We start from the raw sequence: 12,941 nt of genomic DNA, 5'->3' as shown, positions 1-12,941 counted from the left end.
TACTTTCAACTGATGGTCAAAATTTACCTTAGCTCAGAATACTTCTGATTATCTAGAAACTATTTCTTTTCGGCCATTCCATTAATTTTTCTTGCATTTTAAATTATTTAAAAAAAGAAAAACAAACAAAAAAAAAAACCCAACCAACCAACCAAACAACAACAAAAAAAAAAACAAGTAGCTATGTCCAGTATCCCCTTCTGTTTTCAAGTACAGGGCAGCATTTAGAAGCTGACAAGTCAGGCAAGTAAGAGGAGACATCTTTCCTGTCTTACAGAGGTAACAACTAGTGACCAGCAAGGTGGCATCCTGCTCTTCTGCAGCCATTTCTCTTATCCCAGCACAGGTGCTTGTCCTCAGCTGGTTTAGGAAGCTAAACTATTGGGAAACAATTCCTGTTTGCTAAAGATTAATTTTCTGCCAGTTCGGTTCTCTGAACAGTGCAGCATAGTGGGCAGGAATGCCCCTTGCCACCAGAGTGTGCTGTGGGACCAGTTAGGTCCTTCGCCTGTAATGTCAGCCCCTGCCTTTAGGTGTTTTAGACTGTCTTGTGAGTTATTTATGCGTGTCAGCAAACACAAAGGTAGCCTGTGTTCCTGGCTAATTCCAGAGAGAATGATGGCTTATTCCCTCCTCCTTCCCTGCCATACATATATCCTGTGGGCAAATCCAGAGGTAAAGGCACCTCCTGAGCAGTCAAGAAGTAAGCAATTAGTTCTGCGACTTGCTGTAGGCACAATTAGATGGTGTGACATGCATTTGGTGATGACACACATTTCACAGCCTAACCGTGTATGCAGTCATCCTTCACTGCTGTCACAGATTATTCCACCTTCCAGAGCTTCCATGTATTACCTGCCCAGTGCATTCAGACTGTAATCCCTCTCACTTACACTATGGAAGTTACACACAGGGATCAATAGGATTACACCAGCACATTGTAAGCGTGTATCCTCCTCCTGGTAATTTCTGCATTGAACCCAATACCTTGGTTGCTCCCAACAAATGCCAGTGTGCTGTCACTCAAGTCAGATGGGTTTTCCAAGCGACGTGGTGGCGGCTGCGTTAGTTTCTGCCCCTCCTCTATCTCAGGATAGGTGCGCACGGTAAGACACAGTGAAGTCTGAACAAGGGCATCTTTCAGCAAAGCTGAGTCCAGATCCTCAGCAGCTTTCTTGTTAATCTCCACAATTTCATCACCAGCTTTCAGGCCTGCAACATGGAAAGGAACAGGTAAGACTTGCACAGTAAGGTTTCTCCTACCTGCAGATATCAAGGAGCTCAGCCAGGCATTTATGAAGTACCAGACAGTGTCACGTCTAGCCATAAAGTAAACATTAATGACTACAAATGATACGGAAATCTGATAGACTTTTGTGAGATCTGTTGTCAGGCTGATACTCTAGTACCACCCTAAATAGCTTGGTGCCCGGGAAATCCCTCACGACATGCCAGCAGCAAGATATCCCCTTTTTCATTTCAATATATAAATATATACTGAAGGACAGAGTAAGGCTTCTTAAGGTGATGCACACAGGACAGGGAAAGGATGAAGTAGCTCCGCCAGGGTGTATGGTGTAGGACGTCAGATAGCCTCCTCTCTGGACCTGCCTGAATCATGTCCTAGCACACAGATCTTCAAAAGGCATATTTTAGTGCCTGGTAAGTTAGTTGTTGTATTTTTTCCAATGTGATTTCAGGAGTTATTTATAGCACCAGTGCTCAAGGGAAAAGGGGATCTGCAGAAGAAACAGCTGACTCCCACTTGCTTCAGGGGCAACACCGGCATGCCAAGAGGTGACATGCAGCCCTCTGAGGTACCACAGGAAACCTGATCTTCCCCTCAGCCAGCTGGTCTTGCTCTCCAACTAACAACAGCAAGCTGGGCCAGGGTTTATCCCAAATAATCTTTAGGGCTAGGCAGGCAGCAGTGTGCCAGGGCACATCGGTGCCAACAGCCATAATCACTAGTGTTGCTACTGCAGCTCTTGTCTCCACTTGATGTTGATGCTGGTAGTCCCTGACATGCATACCCCCAGGAGCACCTCCTGTGGCACCTCCAATGGGAACAGTGGACACCAACCCACCAACAGGAATGGCATCCCAGTCACTGTCCTGGCATTTACAGAGATGAAGGCTGCAATTTACAAGATTGAAAGAGCTGATCTGTCCTTGTGCCATGCCCTCTGGCTGGGCAATCATGCAAAGGATGAATCTTGCCATCTTTAAAGCCTGGATGAAAGGCCTGACTTGATGGGTCTGAGCTACAAACAGAGCTCAGCTGTATCCTCCAGGAAACAGATTATCTTTCCTCAGGTTGGACAGGGCTTTGAGCAACCTGGTCTAGTGGAAGGTGTCACTGCCTGGAGAAGGGGGCTGGAACTAGATGGTCTTTAAGGTCCCTTCCAACCCAAACCATTCTATGATTCTAGAAAGAACTGTGGAAGAGAACAGGCTTAAGACCCTCACTCTTCTTTAGGTAAATTGAGATCTTTCTAAATGCATGTAATTGTGCCCGTAAACTGTAGTGTGGTGTGCTGTTCCAGAGAGAATAATATGAACTAGATAGAATAACTACAAAGCAAATGGACTGTAAAATCATATTTGAAACAAGGAAAAAATGAGGCAAGTCAAGCATTTCACATTATTTCATTTATTCTACTTAGTGATGCTGTGTCATAATAGTAGTACATTAATATGCCTGCAACCATAAACATCATATCTGGGGCTTCATTTACTCTTCGTAATCCTCATTTTGAATCATTTGGGATAAAGCATTGTGTCTATCTCATACAATCAAGGCCCTCAAATTTCAACAATCGTCTAGCTAATGCAGACCAACAGAAAAATAAAAAGACAAATAATGAAAAGTATTAGGAGAAAATAAAATCAAAGTTCTCTAATTGGACAAAAAATTGAGAATCAAATACTATAACTCATCATCTGATTAGACTTACAATAACATGCAGTCAAAAGCAAACACGCATGTAAGTAATAGGAGGAAGAGAATTTTCCTCCCTGCTTTTTGCTAACTCTGGCTATCTTGTCACAATATTATTCCAAGTACTGTTCACATAGAAGTGGCTTTTCATACCAGTTATGAAGAGTAACGTATCACTGAAAGCATGTTTTAGCATTTCAGTCCTACAGGAGGCAGTCTGTGTTCACGTATTCATTTAAACTGTTGCTCAAACATTAACTAAAAGCATAACAAGGAAACCCTGCTGACACCCCCTTAGCTTCACCATCTCATTCTCTCTGCTCCCCACAGAAACATACAGGGTTTTATTTCCTTATGGCAGGCTGTCAGAAAGCTGTCCCCCCAGTGCCTATTCAGGGCTTTTTGCAGAACATCCATTTTGTCAGCCAGGGAATCTTATGGGGCTGAAGTAGGTAAGGAGGGCCGGGAAAGAGAAAAATGGTGTTTTCAGGCTTAACAGAAATACACAGCAGCCTCCAGAACCACCCACATGGTTTTCCTAAGTTAGGGTTAGAGACTACAGCTGTGTGAAACCTCAGGCTCCCTGCAGCCAGAACTGTTTCTCTGTCCCCTGCCCCTGCTTCTTTCTTCCCAGTTTCTAGCTGTGCAATCTGTCCCTCCTCTGTGCCACTTCTGCCGCTCATTTCACTGCAACCCAAACTCCATTTGCTAGTGGGTCGGAAAACCAGCCATGTATTTCTGCCATGGCAGTTTTCTATCAGGACTGTGAGCTGAACTGGCTCAGCAGAGTGCTGAAATCAGCACAAGACAAAGGGCTCAAGCAGTTTGGGGGATACCAGCCCACATTCCTTTCAGCAACAGCTAACTGTTGAATAAGCTCTGCAAGACACATAGCCACTCACCAAGAAAACTCTGAAGGTGTTTCTGAGGACTCTGTGTACGTTGGTTATAAAGGTTATGAAGATATGAGAGTCTTCTCACACTTCACACTCCCCATGTTATACTTAAAAATCAAGATAGGTTTCAGCTGTCCAGCTCTCTGACCAGCACGTCCCATGACTGCACAAGCAGCAGTGCTGCCACATTGGAAAGGGCAATTCATGGGAAAAGCAGTAAGGGCACAGCAGTGTCAGGACTCAGCTTGGGTAAGCTGCAGTTAAACTGTATCCTGTTCTGCTCTGGGACGAGCCCGCAGCCTCGTTATCTCTGCCAGTTTCTGGTCTAAGTGCTGCCATGCTTCCTGCAAAGGCTGGAAGCAAAACTAGAAGCAGTAATCCCAGCCAGAGAGAACACTATGATGGCCTCCACTGTACCCATTTATCTTGCAGTGACTGACTTGAGAGGGCCCCTGCTCCCCTGTCTAGCTGCAAGGGACATACTGACCTTGCTACATACATAGCAATTCAAAATTAGGAGGTTAACTATGCAGCACAGCTGATCCCAAGAGCAGAATAGCCATGTATTTGGTACCTAAGGTTGTTCCTGAAAGACCCTGGTTCCTTTTGGACTGGCACCCTGGTTTAGTGTATTTGCAAAGCTCATATCTCAACAAGCTCATGGTCTATATCAGAATTAAACAAACTGTAACAAAACCACTTATAAAGTATTTTACCTTTCTTGAAAGCTAAGCCTGTCTCTTTGACACTGTTCACATACAGCCGACGAATCCCTTCTTCTTCCACAGAGGACAGAGAGAAACCTAGGGAGATACCCAGCAAAATGGTTAGAAAAAGCCAATCACTTCCAGTGTGTCCTAACAACTGCACACGCTACAGGTAAAGCTGTGCTTTCTCTGCACTGAGCAGTTAGGAATTACCCCCTTCTCCTTTCCCTTGAACCTTTACAAAGGTAAAGTTACAAAATGAAAGTGGCTTTAACAAAAAACGTGAACTGAATTTCTTAGTTTATATATAAGTCATCTACAGCTTTATTTGAGGATATCACAGCTTCAGAACATTGGAACAGACTTCAACTTTTCTTGCCACAAAAGGTCACTTCAAAAAGTTTTGCTGTTCACAGACAAAAGCTGCACAGAGTGTGGTTTTTGACCCAGAACAATAAAAGCCAGGAAGTGAAGAGCTATGGCTGACATGACATCCTGAACTCACACAAGGCATAACACCTCCTGCTAAAGCAGAATGACGACTTTTACTTTTGCAAATTACTGGACTGGACAAGTTTGTAAAAATGCCACTTTCCCTTTTTCCCTTTCTTTTCCTAGCTGTTCCTGGCACAACCTGTTATTTGCCAAGTTTCAGCTCAGCACACACTTTGTAGCTATGTTAGAGACCCACAGAATAGCCTTATAATGGAAGTACTGACACAGCCTTAATTCAAATGGTGCAAATGGTACTGGTTACATTTGGTTTTGGTGATTTTATTGCCATTTGTGTTTGACACGGTGTAAGATAACAGCGGTAAAGGAAATACGGTTTGTTTATTTATGTTGAGAGTTATCTAAAACAGAACATTTGCCTTTCTGAAACTTCATTACTCCTTAAGTGGGTTTAGGCAACCATTTGCTCTCTCTTTTTCCAGCTAGGAAAACATTTACAAACATCTGGGGGGAGATGCTTGTTTGACATGGATTCAGCCACCAGCCAAGAGGTGCAAGATGTGCTGGGAGCCTATTCTGATTTTAGGACTCCCTTCAGGTTGATGCTTATAGATGAGAAGTTATTTTTTCATCCATCATTTAAAAAAAAAGGAGAAAAAAAAGGAGTACGAAGAATGTGGCAGCCGAGAAGCAAGGAGCATATGGTCCTTCATGACTTACTGAGCTACTTGGAATCTCTATGTGAGCTCCTCAGCCTGACTAAAATGGAATTTGTGAAGCTCACTCAACACACCAACTTTGGCAGAGAGAAAAGCTCTCGACTAAACACAAGAGCAGTTGTAAAATGTAGTAGTGATTGGTTGTCATCACCACAAAGCCTACCTGGAAAACCCTTAACCAGAAGCAAGTGGAACATGCCCAGGACTACAGTTTGAGTCAGCAAAAATCGATACTAATACCATGACCCTTTTTGCAACTGAAATGCTGTTTTGCAGCCAATTACCATACAGTTATAATAAGGTTGAATTGAAACTCAGGTTTTCACTGTGGCTAACTGGAGAGATTAGCACGCCTTAGCAGTCCCAAGCTCCCATTCTGCTCCATGAGAAGGCCTCTGCCTCCTCCAATCTGTCAGGGCTAAGAGCATGTGTAGCTGCTTTTTAATTCATTTTTCAGTCAAAAAAAGAAAGCATAAATCCTGAGCAGTAATTACTAGCAGAATGGGTGTAAGGAGCAATTACACATGTTGTCATCAGCTTTAAGAGATGAGATATGGGCAGCTGACAACAGCCTTGAAATTGTCATCTCACAAATACACTTAACCCCTCCACAGACAGAGTATGTGACCATACCCCAAGCATGGATAAACTGTTTTATTTCCACAGTTGTGATAATGGCTGGATCTCATAAACAATTTGGATCAGTATGCCTATCCCACTGCAGTGCCATTGCCAGTACTTTCACTGTCATGCAGTAAAGCAGAGCAGGGAACTCATCCAGATGAGAAATACTTCACTCAGCTGTGTGTGTATATATATGTATTTAGTTTATATATACAAATGTATAGTGTGAATGTTCACTTTCCATCTGGCTGAATTCCGCAGGTGCTCCACACAAACACGTGTACAAGCACTGCCTGAGAGAAAGGGCAGGAGTGGGTGGAAGTGACAGCGATTGCATAAGCTGGCATCACTGCCAGAAAGATTATCATCAAACTGTGCACGGACCCTGAAACACAGGTGTGAAGAGATGGGTGGTGACCCAGACAGACCCCTGCTTCATTGCAACGTTTTGATGACAGGAGAGCAAAAGTTTGCACCTATGAGTGCACGTGGCCTCACTGAACCAGCACAGTACATGAACAAATCTACCTCCAGAAAACTGCCTCAGCCTCTTGTGATAGACATTTGCCAACAAAAATGCCAGCAACCTCCCAGTACACACAGGAGCTGGAAATCGGTGTATCCCGATTTCTGCCCACACAATCTTTGTAAAGAGGCTTTTACCAATGAAAAAGGCAAGACTATATGTGCCCAGGAATCAGCAACAGCATCACAGTGACACATCTAATGGTGGCAAGGTCCAACACGCTGGCCAGACACTCCAGGAGTGCATCTTACCACGGGCATACTGGTGGGAATAGAAACACTAGGAAATGTTCCCAGATGAGCTTTCCCTGAATCACTCTGCTCCATTCTCTTTACATAACTTGCACTCATGGTGCACTCGGGCATAATGGCAAAGCTGCTTCAAAGGCCTGCTAATGCCTGAAGCAGCTCTGCCCCTCCCTGGCATCAGGATCTCTTAGCTGGCCCAAAACAGCAGGCAAAGACAGCAGATTCACATCTATTGCCTTTCTGCCAAGCTAGTGAGCTGAACTGGCCTGTCTTAATTGTACCTTCAGTAAAATCATTTCACCTCTCTATCTTTGATACTGCCTGTTAAATGAAGATAACAGCACAAAGGGTGCCCTCAACATAAAAAGGACATGGAACTGTTGGAACAAGTCCACAGGAGGGCCACGAGGATGATCAGGGGACTGGAGCAGCTCCCATATGAAGACAGGCTGAGAAAGTTGGGGCTGTTCAGCCTGGAGAAGAGAAGGCTGCGTGGAGACCTCATAGCAGCCTTCCAGTATCTGAAGGGGGTCTACAGGGATGCTGGTGAGGGACTATTCATTAGGGACTGTAGTGACAAGACAAGGGGTAATGGGTTGAAACTTAAACAGGGGAGGTTTAGATTGGATATAAGGAAGAAATTCTTTACTGTTAGGGTGGTGAGGTGCTGGAATGGGTTTCCCAGGGGGGTTGTGAATGCTCCATCCATGGCAGTGTTCAAGGCCAGGTTGGATGAAGCCTTGAGTGGCATGGTTTAGTGTGAGGTGTCCCTGCGCATGGCAGGGGGGTTGGAACTGGATGATCTTAAGGTCCTTTCCAGCCCTAACTATTCTATGATTCTATGATTGTTGGGATTAACTAATAGCTGATTGTAAAGTATCTTGAAAATTCAAGGTGATTTACAAGTATTATTATTGCTATAGCTGTAATACTAGCAACAGCAACAGGTAATGCCACTAATAATTTTCAAAATCACATCAATTTTCAAAATGAAGACTTCTCTAGTTCTTCTGGGAATTTGGATATGTTTTTAAATAGAAGAAGTATGAGAAGGCTTGAACCAAAAAAATCCCAAATAATCATCAGAACAAAACATCCCTTAGTGCCCTAGACATCTGTTGCAGTACCAGGTCCTGACTTCTTCCTAGCACTTGCTGAAGTGCTTGTGAGGAGCTGAGATCCAAGCACTGCCCAACCGATGAACCAATCTCAAAGGCAGCCCTGCTCACACAAATACTTATGCAGGTGCTTAGATGCTTGAAGACTGTGTGGTCACATTATTGATCTAGGTCCTTTTCAAAACAAAAATGCAAGGGTTCTGCAAGAACCCTTCAGGAGCCCCGTTAAAAAGAACCTATGCTGAAATTTTATAACTCTGATCTTTGTATTGCCATAGCTTGTGAATGTGCTGTTGCTTTCTCTCTGGATTGTGAAAGTACATATTGGCAATATTCATTCTATAAAGAGACTAAAAGAACTAATAACTCAAGTGAACCTAACACACAGGATGGAAAAGGATCTCAGGAGGAACCCTAGCCTTCCTTAGCACCTCTGCTCCTTCACACACATGTATTTCAGCACACACTTGTCACTGTATAAACCCATAGTATCATTTCTATGATACTATAGAAATTCTGCTACCATTCAGAGTCAAAGTAAGTTTTGCCTTTTTTTTATCAATGAGAGGAAAGCCATCTTTTTGGGGGTGTATTTAGCATTCACTCCCTCCAGGGTTAAGGCCACTGAACAGATGTCTCACACAGATGATCCCATTTCACAGGACATGACAGTGCATTTCATGGTCTTTCCTATGTATTACTTCAAAACAAAAGACAAGAGAAAGAGAAGAAAATGCCACCATACCCCTAACTCCTACAGTGTTTTCAGGCACAGCATAATTACTGAAGCTAGAGCCATCACTATGCTAGTTAATATTTCTTTCTTAGGCCTACAATATTCAAACCACAGACAGTACCACTGCTTTGTAGCAGAGCTCAATATTCCAACAGCCTGCAGCTGTATAATGAGCAGTTTGGGGATTCCGAATTATTCTAGTCATTAAAACAGAATATTCAGATAAACAGTAAAAAGATGCAGACTGGCTTCCTGCAGTGCAGGTTGCACAAATAACTTTAAAATACGCTACAGAACTGTAATTGCCAGACCAAAGGGCAGACTCACCAGGCTGGAAGTCTATAACTTGAAATACTTGAAAGCTAAGAAATATGTCCATCCACACATAAAGATTAGAGATTTTGCTGAAATTACACAGGGAGGACTTCCTCTGCTTTGTGTTTTATGCACATATTTGTACAGTATGTCAGGTTCTGGCTCCAGGAGTCTGTAGGGCATAGTTGAGGGCCGGGCATTCACTGGGGCCAGGCTCCCCCCACCTCAAGAACATCGAGGCAAGACCTTGTGCGCCCCTGGCAGGTGTGGAAAGGGAACAAACAATCTCTCCTGGAACAGCTGCCCGTCTGCAGACCTTGAGATGCCTCCCATCCACAGCAATGCTCCTGGCTGCACCTCTGCTATCATGCTTGGTGGAAGGAGTAAGGAGGAGGAAAGCTTTCTAGCTTGCTAGCAGTGGCAAGCCACAGCAGAACCCTCTCCCAAACCCCACTGCAGGGCCACCATGAATGGCACAATGCAGGCATTCATGTAGGATGTGACAACTGGCAAAGGATGCTGTTTTCCATCAGTGCTCAGTTGCACAGCCTCTGTAGGTGGTGTCTTGAGAAACTGCAAGAACAAGAAAACAGTTGTCCTTTCTGCCACCGCAGCTCTCATCAAAGAGATGCACAACCTACAGCTCAAGTACTAGGAAGAACAGCGTTCAGTGCACTACAAATAAAGCTGTCCTGCTTCAGGGCAGAGGGGCAAGCTTTCTGTGGCACAGGCATCAGATGTGCTTTTTTTATGGTGTTCAACAGACCTTACAGGTATATATCAGTGAATAGCAAACAAGAACCTGCCCACAGTAGAAATTACTTGCTAGAAAAATAAAAACAAATCAAGGAGAAACTCACCATAAATATCAGAGGATGCATCAGACTTCTCTATTTGAATGTGCTGTGTAATTTTCTGACAGATTTCTATTTCTTTGTACAGCTGAATAGAAAACAACAAAGCAAAACACAAAAACGTTACTGTGGGAGGAAACATCAAGTGTAGTAATTTTGAACAGATTTTTTTTTAATTACAAGCAGTAGAAATGGACTGCAATCATTATTTATCACACAGTTTTTCTCCACATGTGTGAGATGTATTAGTAGTGTCACTAAGCTTTAATGTTAGAACAGTTAAAGAGGAGGCAGCAGTGTTTTACTACCATCATAAAAGCAAGGATACATCTATTTCACTCGGTCAATACCATTTTGAGTGCACAAGAAACAGACCTCCTATTCCTGTTTTCACATTTTATGGGTAGTAATCATTTAACACTTTTATAGTATTTTGATTAATACATTGCAAGAATTCAATTTTTCAGTAGTATTAAAATCACAAGGAGGGATTTGCTTTCTTAAACACGTTTCTTAATTGTTAGAACCCTATCAGATGTGATATGCAGCTCTTTCCTAGCATGAAATTTCACCTTTAACACATTTATGTTTATTTGTACAGAGAAAAGCCCCAAAAGTCTTTGAAATGGTCATTAACATCCTTCCTGGGAGACCAGCACAAATTTACACCTAGGTAATAACCCAGAAGTCTACACACGCAAGTGTAATTTACTCTGCCTTTCAGGAGAGAAGGACCCCTCAGCAAGGAAATCCTGCTTTTCCAGACTAAGTCCGATATTTACAGACTCTGAACTAACATTCTAGGGACTCAGCACAAACCTATTCCTCATAAGACAGCCTTGACACACTGGAAACCCCTGGCTCATCACAAGATTAAAGCCGGTTTTTCCATATTGCAGGCTAGTACCGAAGTAACAAAACATCCTTTTGTCTTTGGAAAACATCATAATAGGTGAATGAGACCCCACATGTAAATATTAATTTTGTTTACATGCTGTAAGAATGTGTAAAAAAGCAATTCACAATAATTAACATTTTGAAACTAAGTGACATCAGTGTTTGGACTGAAGTATTTAAAGCATTTCTTTAAAAGTGTAACTCATCAGTAGTTTCCTTATAAAATGCAATTTTATCTCCTGCATATGTCAACACTTACATATTTAACTGCAAATATTAAGTATTATAGAACAGCTAAATACACATTTAAATGGTTATATATAGTAAAATAAAATGCAAAATTAAATAAGGATGCCATGTTAGCAAGATTTTTAAAATGCGGTTTTCAAATACAGGAATGTATTGTTCAGAACCTGAAAAAAAAAGGTCAAATGATATTTACAAAGATCTCAGTATGATTTTAGCAAGGGTTTTAAAAAGAGAAGAAAGAAAAAATGAGCGAAAATACCAGTATTTTCAGAACAAAACTTGTGTCTGATCCCTGCAGTCATCTAAACTTAATGTGCAGGACCAGAAGCAAGGAGGACAGCCTACAGGCTCTCACAGGAATACAGAAGCCACTTCTTGCCCGCATCCCAAAGCACTATTCTCAAGCAAGAACCTCTGTTGAATGGGAGGCAAATAACTGGGGTGCACAGACTGCACCTGAGCTGCACAAACCAGAGGGCCAGTCTGACAGCCCTTTCTGTGCCCCATAGACCCGCTATGACTACACCAAAGGCAGGCAGCGTATCTGGGATATGATGGCTCACACCATGAAGCTGACAGCCTCTTGGGCACCACGGGCGAGTGGGGGAAACCCCCTTCAAACCTGCCATGGGGCCCTGGGCTCTGCAGGGAGACGTTTGATAGTGATACCAGAGCGATTATCTCAGGGGTTCTGCTATGCACTGGGGAGTGCCCAATGAAAGGATTTTTGACAGCAGCAGCACTGTCCCTCCAGTGTGACTCCAGTCCCTCTTAGTGTCTTACAGCAGCTTTGGGGTGGTAGTAAGTAGTATTGGGGTTTTGTTGGATTTGAGGGCTTTTACCCTCAAAATTTTCTCCTCCTTGCCCTTTTTCCCTCTACCATTTTTGATCTTGTCCCAGCACCCTGTCCCAGGGACACCTTTTCCAGCATCCCCGGTGCCTTCATCCCAGCCTCATCCTAACTGCCAGATTTTCAGGGAGGTCTTCCATTTCCTGCTTCCATCTAAAAGTGCCATCCTACCCAAAGTAAAAAGTCTGGCATGTCAAGCTTCAGCCAAATCACTCCAACACTTGAATTAGAATAAAAGGTGCTTAAAAATGTAACTGCCTGGTACAGAACTTAATATTAAATACTCTTCCCTGAGCCCTTAGTAACTTTTTTAACACATAAACTGAGCTTGTGGATTTTTGAGAGACTGTGAGGACACAAATGTCACCATTAATATTTTGGAGAGGAATGGAATATGGATATTTAATCTCTATTTCTTACTTAAATATATCTGATACATTCTGCAAGAAAAAGGACTATCTTCATAAGAAATTACTTTTCTACAGTAATGTATGTCTCTAAAAGCATTTTAGTAGATGGAAGACAGCTCTAGCAAGGTGACATCGATGTGAGACAATATTATGAACAGGAGACTACAAAATTAGAGGAAATAGTTTTATCATATTGCACCAGAATCATTTAATTAAATACTTAAAGTAACTCAAATTTGCTCATGAAACAAGCACACACACAAGCAAACATACAAATGTATGCTGTTTTAAAGTTACTACGTCAGATATAACCCTGGAGCACCTATTTATATTAGAATCTTAAAGCAGGTACAGAGTCCCACTGACAGTGGAGTTTTGGTTTAATATCATCTTTTCAG

At 42.6% G+C, this 12,941-nt stretch overlaps 1 protein-coding gene across 8 annotated transcripts in view; it reads right to left on the bottom strand.

The window, feature by feature from the left end:
- TIAM1 (TIAM Rac1 associated GEF 1) overlaps positions 1-12,941 on the bottom strand; it is a 154,868-nt gene that overhangs the window by 34,008 nt on the left and 107,919 nt on the right. For all 8 annotated transcript variants that reach the window (XM_031051470.2, XM_031051469.2, XM_031051466.2 and 5 more), the window contains 3 exons: positions 10,144-10,225; positions 4,554-4,640; positions 988-1,212 (listed from right to left, as the gene is read on the bottom strand). In XM_031051470.2, the coding sequence (XP_030907330.2) occupies positions 988-1,212; positions 4,554-4,640; positions 10,144-10,225 (394 nt within the window). The remainder of the gene's footprint in view (positions 1-987; positions 1,213-4,553; positions 4,641-10,143; positions 10,226-12,941) is intronic.

Source organism: Melopsittacus undulatus, chromosome 2 (genome assembly GCF_012275295.1).
Source record: "Melopsittacus undulatus isolate bMelUnd1 chromosome 2, bMelUnd1.mat.Z, whole genome shotgun sequence".
NCBI classification, from domain to species: Eukaryota; Metazoa; Chordata; class Aves; order Psittaciformes; family Psittaculidae; genus Melopsittacus; species Melopsittacus undulatus.
Note: the sequence above shows the minus strand (reverse complement) of the source record. Positions and strands in the feature narration are given on the sequence as shown.